Source organism: Nematolebias whitei, chromosome 22, assembly GCF_014905685.2.
Source record: "Nematolebias whitei isolate Nwh7 chromosome 22, NemWhi1, whole genome shotgun sequence".
NCBI lineage: Eukaryota > Metazoa > Chordata > Actinopteri > Cyprinodontiformes > Rivulidae > Nematolebias > Nematolebias whitei.
In genome coordinates, this window is record NC_056519.1 from 8708338 (window position 1) to 8729250 (window position 20913).

The window sequence follows — 20913 nt, forward strand, 5'->3', positions numbered from 1 at the left end:
GGGGGGGGGGGAAACGGAGAACGAAGTTGTAAAGCCAAAACTGGATTCTGTAACATGCATGCCCAGAGGTGTGGGTGGCTAGTCAGGATCATGCGTGTGAACATTTCGAGGGTGGGGTGTGAAACTCAGCTTGGGTGTGTTTACGAGAAGGTCACTGTGAACCGGGCACAGATTTTTCCACAACTCTGCATGCAGGCCTGGCAAGCATCACATGTTAGAGCGCACACGGTGTGCTTTTAAAGGTTGTGTTGTGATTGCAATGTACATTAATGCATTCATGATATTTATATATTTAAATATATTTATAAGGGGGTTAAACCCACAGGGGGAGGTGGCTTCCCTTTTCTTAATGATATGCAAATGGGGTCTAACGTTATGTTCTGTCGCAAGCCCGTATTGGAAAGTTCTGTGGGAATTATAAGTTGGTTCGTGTGTCAAAACGGCCAGGAATCAACAAATAAGTTTCAAAGTGACAATGAAATTAAAAAAAGTTTGGATTGTGACAGTTATAAAAAGCTACAAGTGTCTCCTTTCTCAGACTGCTATTCAGTTCCCCACAGCTTAATTAATAATTTCGCATGAGCATCATTTAGATTTTCTTCCGCAAAGCAACTAATTCCTCGAGCGTATCCCATTTCATCATGAAACAAACAACAACAGTAATGAGCAGAGAGTGCAACACTTAGCCGAGATCCCCTGGAGTTTTGAATCAAGTGTTAGATTAGATTAATGCCTTCCTCCCTATGTGGCTAACCTGTGGCTCGGTGATGAGACGATGCTGTATCAAATTAGAGAATCGGAGAGAGGGAGGGAAAAAAGCCCCCTGCTGTTAAAAATCTAATTATTGCAAACACAATAAACAGCTTGATTGTTTTTAATGTCTGCCACTTATGCGTGCCGTGGAGCTTCAGAGGTTGAAAGCGTGTTTTACTCTCAGAGATGTTATTTTAGGACTAGATGGTGTTTTTTTATTTGGCGAAATATTCACCTAATTATCAAAAATGGAAATTCATTATTTACACTAAAAACTAAACTATGTCCTAATTAAAGGAAGCTGAATAGCCAGTTAGAAACAAAATATTATTTTAAAAAAACAACACAGATTTTATCTCGGAATCGCATTGAATCAACATGTTTATGTATTTCACAAATGTTGGGAAAAACCCTTGCACATTTATCCCACTACAATTGGTAGACATTTTGTTGACATTTGCAAACTTTCCGGTGACAAACCTACACATTTTAGCCACTTATGACCGTTGCTCAACAGTTTCAGGAATATGAGGTGCGATATGTGTAACAACTGAGAAATCTGGAGCAGACATGGCCTCCTCCCGGTCCAGCAATAGTTGAATCGTCAGACATCAAGCGTGATGCCTCGGAGAAGAAGTGTAAAAGCTGCTGGGTGAAGACTCCAGCCTGGATGAGAACCAGGTGGACATGTTGCTTTAGGGATTCAGCTTTTTCCACAGCTTCATGGTTCTTGGACGGTGCCAATGAGCAGCAGCTGTGGATGATCTCCCTGATGAGCTCCAGAGGTATAAAGGATCCTTGCTGGATCGTTGCATAACTCTTGGTAGATGCTTGCAGCCAAACTCAGTAAAGTATTGCTTACCTTGTTTTCTCCTCGTGCTCCCAGTGCCTGATTCCTGAGTCCTGCCCTGGATCTCTCACCCATCTCCTCGTGCCAACGTTATCTACCGTCAGCTGCTCAGTTGCCTTTCCACCACATGCCCAATGGCTTACCTCTACCTGGAAACCACTGCCATCTTCTCAACGTTTCGAGGTCTCCTTGTTCCAGTAAGTCAAGTCAACTTTATTTATAGAGCACATTTAAAATGGAAGCTGTTACCAAAGTGCTTAACAAAAAGATCACAGTGTCAAATAAAAAGTAACAAGATATATTTACAGCACATGGAATAAAGTTTAAAAACACCAAACCTAATTAGAAACAATGAAATAGTAAATCAGATCACTGTCAAATGTCAAGGACTAATAAAACAAAAAGCATGAACACAATCAGAATCAATGGGAAAAAAGAGTACTTCAAACTGAAACTGAAAATCTACGTTGTGGATTCCCTGGACTCGCCTCGTCTTCCTCCCTCAGGTGTTCCAGGTTCCCCTTGTAAATGGCAAATGAGCAGATAAGTATGAATGCTGCTGTGTTCATTCGTGCTCAGCTGCTCACACAGACTCATGTTCATGCTGCTGTTCGACGTATTGTTTTATGCTATTAGTGCTTAGCGTATTTTTAGTTAACATTTTTCTTAGTTCATATTTTACGTCTTATTACTGTTTTTCTTTTACATTTTATACTTTTTTTTGGATGTAACTGAGACCCTGTGTACACAATTTTGTTCCACCACATGTGGTGCATATTGACAAATAAAGAACAATGAGTCCTTGAATCATAGATTCACTGTAAACTATTCCTGAGTTGAGTCTGTTCTCACGTTGCTTGCACTTCCTCATAAAACCGAATTGACGAGTCTAGATGTGTTCCAGAAACCTTTTGTGACATGTTTCCCTTAGCAAAAAGTAGTTTATTTAAGTATACTACAAGTATACTTATTTTACACTAAAAATGAGGAAGTGTACTTGAAGTTTACTTTTTATAAACTTTATTTGATATACTTAAAAATAGTATAAAAATGTCCCAATTTAGTCCAAACAAGTATTAAATCAGTATACTTCTAGTACACTACAAGTATTGTGTGTAGTATACTTGATATACTTAACTTAAAGTATATTTGGAAAAATAAACTTCAAATGTACTACTTTTAGTTAAGATTTTTTTTTTTTTTATATACAGTAAAAAAGTGAGTAAAAAATGGTGGTTGGGTGAATATTGAAAATTCTTTGACACAAGAACAAGGCCCTCTGAATCAGGTGAGGAAATACTACTTGCACTACTATTTGTGTGCAAGGTCACCATTTTGAGTATTAAGGTGTTTTTTTTTCCCCCCAATCAGAATTCAACTTGTACAGAAAGTTCTAGTTACATTTTTTTGACAAGAAACTTGGAAATTCCAATATCTGAGTAGGCTACAAATGAAAAGCACTGATTCCCGTATAGATGTGCTGCAAGCTAAAGAGCAGATCCTGCAGCCTTGAGATTGTTTTAATTAAGTGATCTATGTGAATAAATTGACAAGTTAGCCTACACATTGTTAAGCATAGAGTAAAACTGGGGCGAGGACAAACTGCTTGCCTTAATATACATAGAAGTATTTAAAATTAGCACAATTAGATTAAGCATGTTGCTAGCATGCACAGGATGCTAACCCTCTCCATCTGCTTTTATTTTGAAGCTAGACTTCTTTAAAAAGGCTCGATAGGTTTTAAAACTGAATACACGAGGAAATCGAGCACGTTTCACATAATTTTGTTGCAGCGTTCACTAATATGGCACTCAAAACGTCTCTCCTAATTTCCACAAAGCCAGAACAAAATCTGTGCCTATCCAAACTGTGAGAGAAAATATTTATCCAGGCGTAAATTAATTCTCTATTTTTAATTTGCAACTGAGACCACGACTTAAACCCGGCTCGGGATGTCCAACTTCCAATTAATTGTCATTATGCTCTCATGGCGGCCCAGTTGATTGGTTTGCTCTCCGTTTACAGTACCTTCTCCCCAAATCTCACCCTCTTCAGCAACACTGACATTTTAGAGAATTCTTGATTTGCATAATTAGACAGCTTTGATGGGAGATTTACAAAATCCTCCTTTTCTTCTGTCCTAACTTGTTTCCATGGACGTCTTGCAATTTTCACATTTGAATCCAGGGATTAGAAGTGACATTTATGAGGGTATATTTAACCGCAAAACACATCAAAAATATCCACTGCTGTCTCAATGTTTACTGTACTACTGTAATATACGTTTGACCTTAATTTCCAATAGGATTTACACTATTTCTTTGTATTTGTGTTTTTATTAAAAAAACAAAAGCTGATGCTAGCGAGAGAGTAGGTGCATTAAGAGATGGAGAGGAAAATAAAGAGGTACAGACTCTGGCATGCTATTTCTCCATGAAGGAGAGCTCCAGTAGTTTATTGATTTTCCAGAGCTGCTCCACTTTCATTGTTATGCCAGAGTGCCGAGCGCTCTTCATCGGACACACGGCGCACCTCGAGCTGTGATCCTTGTCTGAGACACCCCCAGCTTTCACCACAGGCATCCCATTCATGCCTACGTCTCAATAGCCTCCACACAGGAGGTAGTAGCGGGCAACCATATCCAGGCGAAAAGGAAAAAGTAGTGTGCATCCTCAGATCTTTTGAGTTCTATTGTACATTGGAAAATGAGGAATTTACTCCTTTTTCCAGATGAGAGAACTCTGACTCCTCTGTGTTGTGTTGAGTGGGCTCTGCTGTGTGGCTTTCGTGGAATCAACAAGTCATTTATTTCACATTTCTGATAGTGCTGGCTCTTTCCACAGCTGTTGAAGAGGTTTGACATTCTGAATATTTACCCAGCATGCATCGGCTCATGCTCAAAGGGAACAAACAACCCCTCCAAACTTGCATGCCTTCATCAGGAAGGAGGAACGGTAACAAACCACAGGGCTCGTGATGTCCACTGTCTCTTCAAACCAGGCCTGAGTGAAATGACGTCCAGGCTGCCTCTCACCTTTAGCTCAGGTTTGTCTTTAATTATTGTCAGGGAGCAACGCACAGCCCAGCTCATCAACTGGATAAATATTTGACCTCTATATCCTATAAATTGGCATTGAGGGGGTTTGTTTTAACGGTGCTTCCTGCCCAAAGCCAGCTGTCATGCGCTGAGCGATGCACGGTGAATTGGCTCTCTGCAGGTGACTGCAGCTAGGCTCGGCATGAGGTAAATTAAAACTCACATTTCTACTCCGAAAAAGAGAGAGTTCATACACTTCCTGAATTTGTCTTATTTAATAACAACCTACGTCAAAGCATAATTTTCTAAGCTTAGACAGGGCGAACAATTGATCAAGGAATGCAATGTCTGTGGACTGAGGTGTGTTTATATTTTTTTGCACTAATTTAGAGGAATTTGTATTTTTTTTTTTTTTTGTGGGACTCAACAGGACTTGGGGCTATTTATTATTTTTTTAAACAGCTCAAAGAAAGACAAACAGGGTATTAGGTCTTACATAAGTTTCCCCGCTGTGAGTTTTATCCCATGTTGCTTTAGCGGGGTTTATGCTAATAGAAATTCTGTGAAGGATCAGAAAAAATGTAAACAGCATTACAATTTTAATTTATTTCATATGGGTCAACAAAGCCATCAAAGCACAAAGAAGAATAAAACACATACACCAGGAATGAGGAATTTGATAAGAATGAAATTAGCTAAATAAAAGTTACAACAATTACAAATGTCCGTTTTTAGATTTGTAACATGTCATTTTATTGCACATAGAGTTTTGATTGTAACCCAAAGTTTATATGATAAAGTTTTTGCTTGAGCCTCATTAATTAGTGTTACCCGGACCTCTCAAAGTTCTTTGTCAGTAACATCACATGTGGTACATGAGGTGGAGTGAAATTGCGAACTCAAGCTCCCAGTTACACCCAAAAATAACCAAAAATATAAAGTATAAAAATTAGCAGTATACAAGGATCTAAGATGTACAGTACACAAAACAATATAATATAATACAGTGTATTAAACAGCAGCCTGAACATAAGTCTGTTGTGAGCAGATGGGTATGAATATAGCAGCTTATGGGTAAGAAATCAGCAGCATGGATAATCAGCAGCATGGCTAAAGTGTGAAATTTCCAATTAAAGTTTCATTACAGTGTTTTTCCTGGGATTAATGAGATTTATCAGCTTAGAAATTGAAATAGAAACAGCCTTTATTGTCCCACGGATGGGAAATCCAAGTGTAACAGCAGCAACAGACAAAAAAAGATTCACTCAAAAGTTCCTAAATGTTAAAAACAATATATAAAGAAAAAATAGAAACGTCAATAATATTGTTCAATATGTGTTGGAACATTGATCAGGACAGACTATTTACAGTGCAGTATTATAGGCAGAGTGTGTGTTTTAGCAGAGGTCCGCATGTATTTAATCCTTATTGAGTCTGTTGGGAGCAGTGATGGTTGTAGAGTCTAACAGCTGCTGGGAGGAAGGACCTGCGGTAACGCTCCTTTTGTGCATTTAGGATGCAGTAATCTGTCACTGAGCGAGCTCTCCAGTTCAGTAACAGCTTCATGCATGGGGTCCAGCAACGTCCTCAGACTAGTGGTTCTACACGTAATGCTCCTTGACCTCCTTCCTGAGGGAAGCGGGGTAAAAAGTGTGTATGTGCTGGGTGAGTGGGGTCCTTCATGATGCAGGTGGCCCTCTTCCTGTATCTGGAGGTGTAGATGTTTGTGATGGTGGGGAGGCTGACTCCAACAGTCTTCCATGCAGCCTTCACCACTCTCTGCAAAGCTTTTCTTTCCGCAGCTGTGCAGCTCCCGTACCACAGTTGACCCTGGAGCACAGGACGCTCTCCACAGTTCTCAATATAAAGCTGCAAACAGCAGCTATCGCCCAATCAAGTAGCCACATTCACAGATTTTAAGAAAGGCTCAGCCAAATTACTAATTTTTTTTTTTTTTTTTTCAAAAATTTTCATCTATAGTGGGATGTACTTTTGAAAATTGTTACCATATGCCCATTTATGACATGTAAAACTAATAATGCTACATCTTTATATATATAATCTCTGATCATATACACCAAACTAGACACATGGAGTACGAGAAGGATGCGTTTTCTGGCAAACTCTGACCTGAAATCATCTTTCAGAACTGTATAAGACTGTTCTCAGTTCATTTATCATGTTTATGGTTAAGGTTGACCTCAAGTTAGCAGACTGAGAATAAGACGGAGCCAGGTGTACAGCAGGTAAGTGATTTTATTTACAGGTGCAGCAGCTTCAGGGCTGGAAGGGAAAAGGGTCAAGGTGACTATCTTATGACTTTTGATTTGCAGCGATGGTTGAGAAACAGTAGATCATTCATTCTGGGGGTTTTTTGGGGACAGAGTTGAAGATCCAAAGGTGGGGATTATTTTTTTAATTCAACCTTTATTTCTACAGGTTAGTCTCATTGAGCCTCAAGGACTCATTTATAAGAGAGACCTGTTTTAAACAAAGAACACAGATAAGGTACAGACAACAGTAGCCATTCATAGAAAGGCATATAAAATGAAAAGTTAATAGAAGAAATGTAACAAAACAAAAACAGCTGAGAGGAGCAGGTTGTTCCTGATTGAGCGTTGCTGATTTCAGGTACTTGTTTGCTTGTTTGAAGGGACCATACCCATCCATAGGAGAGATGTGAGGAGGTCTTGGAAGACTCGTGCAGGCAGAACTTGGAATTTGCTGAAGGAAATCACATAAAGGTTTGTTAATTACTGTTAAGAAACAGATTTAGCCGGCTGTCCATTAGTTAGCAGTTGGTAGGTTATGTCCCAGTGCCAGGAGAACGTCTGGCAGGGACTTTCATGGTCAGCAGAGAAGTCCTTCCCAATCTGCTTCAGGTGTGGAGAGAGTGAGTGTGGCTGGAAAACCTAGGAATCCTACATCATTTGGACCTGACGCCTTAAGATAAGCTCATGTAGGTGTTGCTTGTCACCCACGGACCTTCTCATCAGCTGAGCTACCTTAAGGCAAACACTTAATGGGATCCCACCAAGTTCCCTGGTCAAACCAGTCCTCCTCCCATGGCAGACCCGAACTGACGACCAGCCGAACTGCACAGATAGATGGAGTGACCCTGTATCTGAGCTTTGACCCAGTAGGAGCTGGTAGCTGAGAGAGAGAGTGCTATTTGGTTGACATTTCAGCTGATGCATATACTTGATAGAAAAACCTTTTCCACACTTGCAGTATTAGTAAAATAACCTGATAAGTTGGTTGAAATGTTCCAAAAGTGCACTATTGACCAAAATAGTGAGATTAATTAGTAGCCCTGCACTGATTAAAATCTAAATAACCAACAAGATAATTTGGTTTTAGATAGAACCACTGATTTTTACCTTCAGGTGATAAACCTTTAAATTAGTTGAAAACTAAAATGTACCTTTATCAGCCCACAACGGGGCAACGAGCCTGAATGATGGGTCAAACACCTGCTGTCTCAGTGGCTTTCAGTGATTGTCAATAAAGTTAAATTCATCTCAGATGGGTGTCAGCTTTGATCTCGTGTTCTCTGGCGGAAGGCGTTTTGAACCCTCTCGAAGGCTGCGGTGCACTCAGACCTCTCACATGTGGGTTTTCGCATCGCCTGGCGCATGTTGTTGTGACAGCTCGCCGACTTTTGTTTTTAATGTCAGTTTGAATTGTCAGTCACCTGCTATGCTTCTTTAACCCCCCCTAAAAAATACATATTTATGGGGGTCTGGTGCTTTTGTGAGCACATTCGTCAGTGATTACGTGCACTCGTCTCACTCTGTGGTTGGACTCCAGATGTGTGGCTTTACAAGCACAAAGTCATCCACTCTCCAGCTCCCACAGTTTTGTCTTTTTTTGAGGGCCGGGGTGTTTATTTGCATTGAGGCACTAATCAATCCCTGCAGCAGGTTTCATTCTGATCAGTGGGAGATTTATAGTTAATGAGCCGATCAATTTATTGTATGTTCCATCCACGTTCAATGGACGTCCAGACAGGATTCTGCCGAACGCAAAGTCCAATACAAGGTTTTGATCAGACAGCCTCAAACAATCCTTTTTGCTTGAAGGTGGGGGGTGGGGGGGGACGTAACATGATGCTATTAATCATGCGAGGTCGGCAGGGTTCGGCTGGTGTAACGGTCAGCTTCTAAAAGCCTAACTTGTTAAGTTCTTTTCACTCCGCGTGGACTTCAGTCTGAAATCTTTGAAGGTTTGATCAGGTACAGGTGCCGGTTCTCGCTGTTCAAAGCGACACCCCAAACTCTTTCGCCTGGCCATTAAAGTCGACGCAAGGGCAGGGTGGGTCAACTTCTGCATTTCTATCAGAACCGCAGCTGGAGAAAGGCACAAGCTCATTAGGCCTAATTACAAATGTTCTGAAGCCATTCCTCATTTTTTCTCTCAGTTTTTGGAAAAGTTATACCTGGTAAGAAAATTAAAGTGAAAACTTGGACCCCATCGAAACAGCAGAGTCTCATTAGTTTGCACTGTTAGCAAAATATCTTGAACCACTGAACGGATTTTAATGAAACCACAAGGCAGTGATCACTAGTTGTACATCCACAGCTGGTTAGTCTTTGCAGTTAAGCCCATTTAAGGTGCGGCTGCCACTGACTGCAGAAGAACGTCCTGAAAAACAGCTGAAATTAACTAAAAACGTGCTGAAACATAGCTGAAATGGAAGAAAAAGCCTAAATTAGCAGAAGAAAGCAGAAAAAACACATATTTGCTCATTTAGATTTAATTAAACAAAAATTAGCACAAAAATTGGGTAATTAGCCAAAAAAGGCTGAAATAACAAAAAATAGCTGAAAAGGCTAAATAAATAAAAAACTTAAGCTACCAGAAGGAAGTGGAAAAAAAAAAGTGGAATTAGCTGAAAAAGCTAAATTAGCATAAAAGAGCTAAATAGTAGCTGAAAGAGCAGAAAAAGCTGAAACTATCAGGAAAAAGCTTGGAGTATAAAAAGCTGAAATTAGCATAAGGAAGTTTAATTAGGTTGAAAGTAGCAGAAATTTAACATGAAAAACATGAATATATCTGAAAACAGCTGAAATTAAGTTAAATGCTAAAAAGCTAGCTGAAAAGGTAGAACAAGCTGCAATTTGCAGAATAAAGCAGAAAGAACATCCATCCATCCATCCATTTTCTTTACCCGCTTATTCCATTTTGGGTCACGGGGGTCGCTGGTGCCCATGTCCAGCAATCACTGTGCGAGGGGCGGGGTACACCCTGGACGGGTCGCAAGTCCATCACAGGGCCACATAGAGACAAACGAGACAAACAACCATTCACTCTCTCACTCACACCTAGGGACAATTTAGAGTTACCAATCAGCCTAACATGCATGTTTTTGGACTGTGGGAGGAAACCGGAGTACCCGGAGAAAACCCACGCATGCACGGAGAGAACATGCAAACTCCACCCAGAAAGGCCCCTGGACCGGGGTTTGAACCAGGGACCTGCTCGCTGAGAGGCAGCAGCTCTACCAGTTGCGCCACCGTGCTGCCCCAGAAAGAACATGTTTGCCCAATTATGCTGAAAGAATCAGAAATTAGCACAAAAAGTGGAAATTATCTGAAAAAAGGCTGAAATTAGCAGCTGAAAAGTAGCTAAAACAACAGAAAGAAGCTTAAATTACAAGAAGGGAGTGGAGAGAGCACACTTTTCTCGATTTAGGCTGAAAAAAGTTTAAATGAGTGCAAAAAATGTGGAATTAGCCAAAAAGGCTAAAATTAGCTTAAAAAAGCTAAATAGTAGCTGAAATGGCAGAAAGTTTAAACTTGCATAAATAAGCTGAAAGGAGTATAATGAGCTGAAATTAAATGGAATAAGTTAGAAGAAGCAGAAAAATGTTTTAGTTAGCAGAAAGAATCTGAAAGGATCACAAAACAGCTGAAAGTAGCCGAAAAAAGTTAAAATTTGCACAAGGAAGTTGGAAGAAGCTGAACCAGAACAAGAGGTGAAAGGAGCAGTAAAAGGTTGTAAACAGATCTAAAGTAAAATGAGCTCAGTTCATTTCCCATGAGGGGAAAAAAATGGCAGAAAAGGCTAAATATTTCAAAAAGCTAAAGTTGCACCGATACCAAAAGTCATAGCGTGAAAGAGCTGAACGTTTTGATTTATGCTTTGTTGAAATATCACAAAAATTGTGAAACGAGAAAGATGCTGAAAAATGTACGGCAGAAAACTGGATCACAGCAGTGTGAATGCTTCAGAAGTATTCACACAACTCAACCAACTTATTGAAGTAAAGTTTAGTGTGGTAGTACTCAAAATACTGTAATATCTACTGAACATTTTAATGTTCATTTAAGTTAAATGTTGCCGAGTCGTCTCTAAAATATGGTCTGAGCACCAAAACAATTTGTAAGATCTTAAGGTGGCAGCTACCTGGTTTAATTAATAAATAAAAATCCACACAAACATTTCAAAGTGTATTTGAAGGACATCACAGGAGCTTGCAGCTGCATTGTTTGTTTGGAGCCTGATTCCCTCTTCGTTTTTTTTTTTTTTTCCGGAAAAGGAGGATTAGGCCTGTCGGCGTTGCGTGCACCGACTGAGCTCCTCTTCGCCACGACACACTCCGGCAATCAGGCAGGCTGCCAAACAAACAGATGAAGTCAACAGAGACGCTTCCTCGTGTCTTGTGAGATGTGACGGCAGCAGATGCCAGGCTGACACCGGCGCTTGACACAGTGTGACAACCTACTGCGTCTACACAGCCAGCTTCACTTTGACTTATTTAGAAAAAACAGAAACAAGAGGGGGAGCGGGAGGGAGGGATGACACTATGCACATGATCACACACAAGATAATGTTTGTCAGCAGCAACAGCGGCGTCGCTACGCAAGGTACAAAGACTGACAACAGGGGTTGATTTCACGGTGCAGCCATGTTGCACCGGGTGGGGGCGGCCAGGGGTGGGGGTGGGTTGTCACAGCATTTTGCTGTGATCCTGATGCTCATCTGTCCTTAAGAGGCAAAAGGCGAGTGATAATGTTTTGCCCTGTGTTTGTGTCTGTCTGTTAGCAAAATATCTTGTGAACCACTGGACCGCTTTTAATGAAACTTACAAGAAGTAACTAATAGATGCAAATCTATAAATGATTAACTTTTGGAGTGAACCAGATTTAGGATAGCCTTCCTAGTCAAGCGAATGTAAAAAAAACAGAAAAGTGGCTCTAACTCAGTCAGTTGTACAGATATAGTGCTATAATTTGGATGAGGATGTAGCTGAAACTCTTTTACTTGCTACTTGTTGTACAAGTTATTTACCATTTAATATTTGAGTCAACTTGGTTAACTGGACAGGTTTGAATGAAACTTTCAGAAAAAAAAAAGCTTAAATTTAAATTCACAACTGATTCAAGATGGCTGTCACAGCTAATCGACATCAGCCGACACATAAATGGCTATAACTAAGTCAGTTTAAAAGGGTTCAAGAAGCTGAAGATGTTCAATTAAGTGCCTTTTTTTTTTTTTTAGCATTTTAAAACCTTCCCCAGTCTCCTCCACCCAAGTAGTAAGTGAAAGCACTGCATGCTGGTTAATGGAGTTCTTGAGCCGCTCATGGGGATGTGGTGAGGGGAGGATCCGTATCCAAGTAATTACAGTCTGAGAGGCCGCAGAGGTCCTCTGTGATTACACATCAGCCCTGTAATGGATTCAACACTTATAGATGTAGAGAGAGCTGCATTCCGTACGTTTCCCCCCATTGTGACAGCAGGGGACGGGCTGGGTGGAGGTAGGGTGGGCTAGGTAGGTATATCTGCAAGATGGATTACGTGGGGTTTGCCGAGTTCAACATTGACACAGATTCATCGTAAATCATTATGCTGGGGACCCGGAGTGATTTCTGCATTAGGAGCAGAAAATGGAGTTCATGCAGTCAATGAGGGAGGGCATATTTCACATCAATCACCTCCACACTCATGTTACCGATGCTTAAATCTCACTTATGCTGCTACCAATAGGGTTCAATAGCTGCGATGACAATCAGCAGGACTCTGCGTTAACAGGACTGACTCCAAAGAGGGCAGAGCACACGGCTTGGTGCTTTTCACTTGGGGTAAATAATTGAAATTGAGCAAGATCAACAAGGTTTGGCGTCATATTCTCAATATTTTTTGTTTGTTTGTATAAACTTCAAACTGTACAGCTCTATTGAAAGAGTTTAAACCCCCTAGTTTATAGATTCAAGCAGAGCTCGTTCACTTTGCGGTGATTTAAATCAAAATACTTCCGAGGCTGTGTCATGAGTGGTTTTTTCTTCCTCAAATGAAAGTTTAAGCTCTGTTTTATTAAAACTGGCTACGCTGAAGTATATTTCTTTGTCAGGCAGGAATCGCAAATTTAATGACAATGGTAGAAATGAACTTTAAAGAAACGCTAATATTAAGTTTATTTAACAATGCTCAATAGTTTGCTAAAAAGTTCTAAACATAACCGTTTTATTGTACAACCCCAGTCCTGGAAAAGTTGGAAAAGTCTGCAAAAAGTCCATCAAAACACAAATGCAATAATTAGCAAATCTCATAAACTGGTATTTAATTAACGAAGGAACACAAGAAACATAGCAGCTATTTAAGGAATCGTACCATTTTTCAGAAAAATCAAGACCATTTTGAATTTATGGCCACAACACATCGCAACGACGACAGGACAGGGCTAGCAAAACGTTGTACAAGATAGTACAACAAATAAACAGCTGGAGAAACAGTTTTCCAACTAATTGGATTAATTGGTAGCAAGTTCGTAAGAGGACTGGGTATTTTAAAAAACAAAACACATTTTAAAGAGGATGAATCTTACAGAAGTAAAGCTGGGCGGAGGTTCAGCAGGCTGTGGAGAAACTCTAAAAGCAGTGGGGCAATTTCAGAATAATGTTCCTCCATGGAAAACTTGGAAGATGATGGATATCGTACTCAGTTCATAATTTCACAAGACTTGAAGAATGTGGATATATCTCTGGACTCAAAGGACAAGGCTAAAACTCAAAGTTGGATGGTCGTGATCTTCAGACCCTCAGGAGCCACTGCACTGAAAACAGGTCTGTAACGATTTCAGCTATACCCAGATACAAGGACTGCAGCGCACAGACTCTAAGACTCAGAGTTTATTTTCAAGGTGAGGGGTGTCATCAAATGCACAAAGGAAGGAGCTGGAACCCTGAAGGAGGAGGGTTAATGATGTATCAGCAGGGGTGATAATGCTTCTTCTTCTCCAAATGACGGTAGGGATTGGAGTCAGACGTGGGGAAGGGTGACCCAATGGTTCCAGATTGAAGAAGGTAGACGCCCAAATAATGATTCTAGGTAGGAGGCAGGCAAGTTGTAGGAAGGTGTGGAGGGAGCTGAGGAGGCACAGGAGGTCCACAGAGGGAAATCCAGGAAACGGGAGGATGACAGAGTTGATCACAAGTAAAAGGGATAGAAACACAACTACCATTGGCAGGTAATGCTCCAGTGCTGACTGGACGTCCTCTGCAGCCTTTTATGCCCCTGATCATCAAGACGATGATCCTAAGATGCGGCTGATTGGTGCTCTGATGTGGCTGCAGGGAGCTGACAGAGTAATTCTGCTCTGGTCATCACTTCTTGGGCTCAGGAACGCTTCTGCAAACCACCGTCCGTAAACACATTTCACCATGCCATCCCAAAATGCTGAATGCAGCTCTGTCATGCAAAACAGAAGTCACGAGTGAACCACCCAGAAACACCACCACGTTCTCTCGACCGACGTTACTTTAAAATGGACTGAGGCAAAGCGGGAAAACTGTTCTGTGGTCAGACGGATCATCATTTCAAAATCATTTTGAAAACCACAGACGCCACATCCTCTGCACTAAAGTTAACATCTGGCCTGTTGCCAGCATTCAGGTCAAACACCTGTCTCTCTGATGGTATGGAGGTGCATACATGCCTCTAACATGGGCAGTTTACACGTCTGGAATGTGACAATCAGTGCAGAAATGAATATACATGTTGTAAAACATGTGCTCCCATCAGGATTATGTTTTTCTTGAGATAAGGCCTTGCATATGTCAGTAAGACAGCTTGCTTACTGTTTCTGTTACAACAGCACGACTTCATACTAGAAGGGTCTAGACGATGAACTGTTATGCTTGCAGTCCAGAAATCTTCCGTACTTAAAACCTTTGACACGTCATGGAAGGAAAATTCCAGCAAGGACAATATATATATGTTTGGGGGTGGATTCTGGGCTTGATTGAAGTCACCCGTGGACCGGAAATGGCCCCCGCGGACCGGAAATGGCTCGCGGGTTGCCAGTTGAACAGCCCTGTTTTAAGAGCTCACTGAACCCCCCCCCCCCCCTTTTTGTTTTAAATTAATTTTTTATGTTTGTGGCTTTTTTTATTTTTTCTTATGCAGGAACAGAGTACCTGCAAAAACCTAACTGAAAAAAAAACTCCAGTAGCTATATACATTTCTTCGACCAGCCCTTTAATAATTTTTTGAGCTGAAAATCTCCTCAAGGAGGGCTTCGTTTAACTGTCCGCCGACAGGGAAACGGAGGGAGAGGAGAGAGGAATCCGGATATGATGAAAAAGTTTCAGCGTCCTGACTAAACTGCCGCCACTGAGCGTGGAAGGCGTCGAGAAGGATCATGTTTTCGACGTCTTCGTGCCCAAAAAACAGCTGGAAGAAGTAAAACCGCAACTTTCTATCAACTTTGAGTTGACGAACTGCTGGACGCTGAGTTACTTTTTTCCTCGTAGTTAACTTTTTACGTGTGAGGGGGATAAAAAAAAAGGGGGATGGCAAAGTGCGAGATTTGAAGGGAGTTGACATGTTTGAAAGGTAAGTTCTGCGTCATAAACAAAACAACTGCTAGCTTAAAATGATACATCGCACGCGCTCGTTTCTTTTCATTTTTTTTAAGCTAACTGACGTCGCGCGAGCCACTTTCAAAGCAAGTTTAGACTGCGCGTGAAGGGAAATTTCCACTCGACGTCACTTCTTTTCTCCAGTTTTGCTACTCGTTTGTGTCTGGAAATGAGACGTTTTGATTTTTTTTTTTTTCAGCGCTGAAGGCTGAGGAAAACAAAAGGGAGGAACTACTACTTCTGCCGTGAGGAAGACACGACTGTCTCATGTCCAAGGAGACTGTCCATCCGTCAGACGGGCCAGAGAAGGCCCCCCGGCAAGAGACAAGTCCCCTGCTGTCAGTGTCACACGGTAAGAGCGCACAGGACAGGCCATTAATCAGTGGCTTTAGTTATATATCAGTTAAATGTAGGTTAAAGTCGATTGCAGGGGGGTCCCAGAGGTGGTTCTTCAAGGTTTAATGTATATTTCATGAAGTTGCAGTGATTAAAAAAAAGAAACACCCAAAAGAGGTGTTGCATTTGTTCACAGATATTTTTTCTGTGGTTGGCAAGTCAAAATGTGTGAAAGAAGTGCCTGTTTTTGCACAAAGTTCTCTCTTATGTGTGTTTTTTCTTCTTCATGCTGCCGGTGTACAGCTAATAAAGCTGTGCTATAAATATATTATTCCTTCGACTCAGTTTGATTGTACTGTACAACTTAAAAATAATAACTTTACACTGAAAAAAAAAAAAAGACTAATAGAATGCGCTTATCAGCCTGCTCGGGACAATCTGCCAATTTTCTTATGTTATTTTTAAAATTTATTCATGCAACTTCATCAGAATCTGTGTTTTAGTCTTGATAATGTTTGTGCGTCACCCCCACCCCAATAAAGTCTGAAGAAACACCCTCATGACTATTAACAGCAACCACAGCCAATTATAGTTTTTAATTAACTTTCCAGTTGCCCCTAAGATTATCACATGTAAAATAAGCTTACCCTCACACCCGCTTTTCATTTTTCTTCAAACAAGCAATGAACCGTTAACCGAGCATCATTACTGCGCCGTCAAAAAAATAGCAAAGTAGGACAAAGTAAGAAAATCACACAGGCTGTCGGATTGTGAATTTATTTTTATTTTTGGTTGGGCTGGATGTTTAGTTGAGACTCTTTCAGAAGATTGCGGATGTTCTGAGAAGAGATCGAAATATTCAGACGTCAGCTCCAATCTGAAATGTCCCAATTTCTATCTAGAACTTGTGCACCTTTGCACTCCTCTTCATCGGTCAGTGCTTACACTCAGAGTTGCTGCTGTACAAAGATATTCAACTCTGCTGTTGTTTTTCTGTAGGAGCTCAGCATGTTCACACTAAAGCATTTAACTGAACCGTTTCAGGCCCTGAGAAAGCTGTGGACTCCTGGCACCAAACCAGTGAATAAAGTCTTTGTAAATGGGGTATTAGAAAGCGGAGGTTTGAAGTCAAGAAGCCAGTAGACAGGACTCGGAGAGACTAGTGCCTCCTGTCTTGTCTTCGCTATCACCCAGAGTGTTTTTATTTTTTTGCTTTTTGCCCACATACTTTTTCCAATTTAGATGAATGCAGCCTTTATGGCAGGAAAAGAATTTTGGCAGCTCGAGCATACCCGGGAGCAGAAAGGAGAGAAAATGAGATCCAGAGCTCTGGCAGGGCCTTCACCTGAACCACCCCGCTCTCCATGTTGAGCCGTTTTGCCAGTAAGATTGTTTTTTCTGGCAAAAACGGACCGAGCGCACGCCAACTTGACCCCAAGGTTCTGTCCACTTGAACTTATGCTGCAGTGAATGTTCGCAACTGTTGTTCCAAGTGGAGTTGTCGTAGCGTAAAATAAAATAATAAAATGCAAACAAAGCCCCACTTGTTAGTCATAATGCAGTTTTGTTGATGAACTTTTTGATTAATATTTAACGTCTTGTGACTCTAGATGCTTGCGATGGTGAATCATCAGAGAGAGAGCCGTCTCCCAGGAAGCCACCTGCTGATGGACACGTGGCCACGGAGAAGCCCAATTATTGCGAGCCTGTAAGAAGTAAGTTTTAATGTTCAGGGAGAAAACTGGACGGACAGCGGGACATCTTTATAGTGATAAACGACGAGTTGTTTAAACGGAAAATGTTAAAATGATTAACATTTTTCCATGTCTTATGGTTAAGTTAACTGCAGCAAGTTGCAATGTTATTGAACATATAAATGGCTGAAATTATGATCACCTGCCGCTGAAAAACAGGCTGTAAATTTTATGCCGGTGTATGTTTGTCCATCTGTTGGCGAAGTATCTCATTAACCAGTCGCCAAATTTTAACAAAATAAGTAGCAATCACTGGATGTGCATCTGTAGCAAGCTGGTCGCCACAGCTAATCTATTTCAGTAAACACAAAACTAGCTTTAACGCAGTCAGTTTTACAGATGGTGAGCTAAAAGTTGGTGCGGTAGTAGCTGAGAGTCATTCACATTTTTTCTGGCAACGTTGTAACTTTATTTTCAAGGTTTGACCAAAATGGTCCCAGTTTTTTTTCTCATCGTGAGGTAATTTTAGTCTAAAACGCAGGAATGAAAGACGGCAGGTGATACACACATCATACCGCATCATACACTCTACGTTGCTGTTATGTCACAGTGTAAATCCACGAGTCACTTGGTCAACAAAAATAGGAGCTTCTCTGCTTCCTGGTAAATAATTTCTAGAAAGCAGTTCACTCTTTTATTCTGACATTCAGACCACAATCAGGTCAGGTAACAACGTGGCTCATTTGGACTTCTTGTTACTACTTTTTCCAAACCCACAGCCCTGTGGTTTGGAAGTAGGGAAATCCGATTAGTTGTTTTGGCGCTAGCTATCCTTTTACCTACTCTTCTTTTCCCCCATGAGCAGCATCTTTATAGTTGTGTCCTACCATCAATTAAACCCCTATTTCTCAAGCTGACTGGATTTTTCCAATTATTTATTTCTTTTTACTTGAGAAACTTTGTCAAAACTCTGAACTAATCACGTTTTATGCAAAGCAGTGCACAGCAAGGTTCTGCTAAACAGCCATTCAGCTTTGAACTCCTTGAGTTAGCAGTTCTAATTAAATCTAGTTGCACAGTAATTCCACTTGATGCTAAGATATAGATTGCAGGTTTTGAAGTAAAATGGACTAAAAGCTTTGTGTATGTGTGTTTCATTTTTCCTAAGAGGACTCAGATGTGTCAACATGGGCTAACGGAGGCTGATTGCTTCCGTAGTAAGGGCTGTGTTTTCATTTAACACCGTTCTTGACAACAGCTTCTTTGTTTCCAAGTTATTAACTTTTCTAGAGTACCCTTTACCTCCTTTCAAACTTTTTCCCCTCTTGTTGCTATTAAGTTTAATTACAGAACAGTGACTTGTTTACTGTAGTAGCATGGAAGGGAGAGTTTGCTGTATAAAACTTCTGGACAAAGATACGATTTTCTTTAATTTCAGCAATGTTGTGATCAAAGTCACTTCATATCTTTAATCTCGCAAAGGCACACTCCAGTTTTGTTGTGTTTAGGGGGCTGCCACATTCTTAAAGAGGTTATTGAGGGCTCTCTTCTCAACAGAAACAGGAAATCAATAAGAAATCATCTGTCTGCCCACGTCAGCCTTCATGGTGTTATTTCCCACCACTGCTGTCTGATTTAAAGCTTGTGTACTGTATGTGGACAGGGAATTTTCTCAACAACAGGAAGCCCTTTATGATGTTTTGATAACTGCACTGATTGTGATAACTTTGTTTTGACAAGTTGTCCGTTGAATCACTCGGTCCGTTTGAAACTGGAACTCAAACATGGCAGTGGTTGCACAATAATGAAAGTGGGCCTTGGAGGAATTGGGATGCATTTGCAGGAAAGGGTAGTAAACACAGTGATAGGACACAGCTTAAAGTGGAGCAAGGAAAAGCCAAACTATCATTAAAATGAGATCAAAAGTCTGATTGAATCCAGGATTGCTAAAAAAAAGTACAATGTAGACATTTTAAAAAGAGGGCTTCATTGGTGAGATGTTCTTCTGTAAATCTGCCATTCTTAGGCTCTTTGGAAAAGTATTTCGAAAAGAGAGGCACACATTCCTCAGGATAATCGTTCTGGATTTTCAAGCAGCCGGTATCTCCTTCACACTGGGTCTTCGCTCTTCATCTACCACCTCGGAATAAATTGCTTCCACCTTGCACTAGTTTTAGGAGTTTAATCATCACGTCATTTACCAGATTGTGAAACTCTTTCCTTTAATGTGTTCTGTGGTTGATAGAGATGACCTTAGTAGCTTCTGAGGAGTAGGTCTGTTTTTTTTTTCTTATCTAAGTGAAACTAGTAAGAAACGAGGGTCGAAAAGTACAACACTTTATATTAAAATAAAGACATTAGTTTAGCCTTTGTGTGAATCTCCAATTTGACTGTTTGATGGCATGTGCAGATGTACAGGTTTATTACCTATGCTGAGAGCTGACCTTTTTGAAGTGAATTTTGTGACCCTTACTAAATTTAAAAGAAATTATTTAATAGGTTAAGGTCATATGTTGCCAAAAATGACTCGAAAGTCAAAAATCAAGATTTGTGTACAAAATTATTATAATTTTTTTTTTGTTCTGAATGTCTGGCAGAGTTAACTTTTGCGTCTTTATCATTGTTTTTATTACAAGCTTTGATTTGTTTTTTTTCTTTGTTAAATCAGCTGCCTTGTGTGGTTTTTACAAAGTGCCCGGAGTATTTTAAGGCTTTTAACCTTATGTCAGTTTGCTTTTCTCCGGGTCTTTTTTCCAGTTACTTCCATCACTGCATGCTGATTGTTGTTTTGCAAGATTCATATCTTTATTGTAATCCCTGGAGCCCTGTCTTTGCAGAAATAATGTGTCCAAAGCATAGACCTATTATAAACCAAACCATAATTTTCAAGTGATTACTTGCCAGTGGGTCATGGAATCAAAAACGGTATAAATAGGGTGAAATGCTAGTGTAGGGGTTGATTAAAATGGTCATTGTAATTCTACCTCTGTTGTAATTATTTTCTCATTGTCTTGGTGCAGATAGATTTCATATGGGAAATTTCAAGTGTGTTAATTAGCATATTTTACTCAAAGTGCCCAAGACTTTTTTTTTTTTTTTCTTGTAAGATATCCAAAGCACTTGAGCCAATTGATTAGATATGCATACCTCAATTCATGGGCTGCAGTCTTTTAAGTGCACATTAGATAAAAATGTACACACATGGGTTTTGATTATGGAGGAGGGTTTCACTTATTTTTATATTTTATTTGAGAACAATTTTCTTTACTTTAACACCAACTGACCTGCGAGCTTTAAGAGTTCTTGTGCAGCAGATATCTGAAGGGGTTGAAGAAGCTTTCAAATAGTATATATATATATATATATATATATATATATA

General features: G+C 40.3%; 1 protein-coding gene across 1 annotated transcript in view; it reads left to right on the forward strand.

The window, feature by feature from the left end:
• The first annotated feature begins 15218 nt into the window (after positions 1-15218).
• mdfic (MyoD family inhibitor domain containing) overlaps positions 15219-20913 on the forward strand; it is a 20830-nt gene continuing 15135 nt past the window's right edge. Inside the window, exons 1-3 of the mRNA XM_037695681.1 lie at positions 15219-15478; positions 15704-15856; positions 17451-17555. Coding sequence (XP_037551609.1) covers positions 15772-15856; positions 17451-17555 — 190 coding nt within the window. The 5' untranslated portion in view covers positions 15219-15478; positions 15704-15771. The remainder of the gene's footprint in view (positions 15479-15703; positions 15857-17450; positions 17556-20913) is intronic.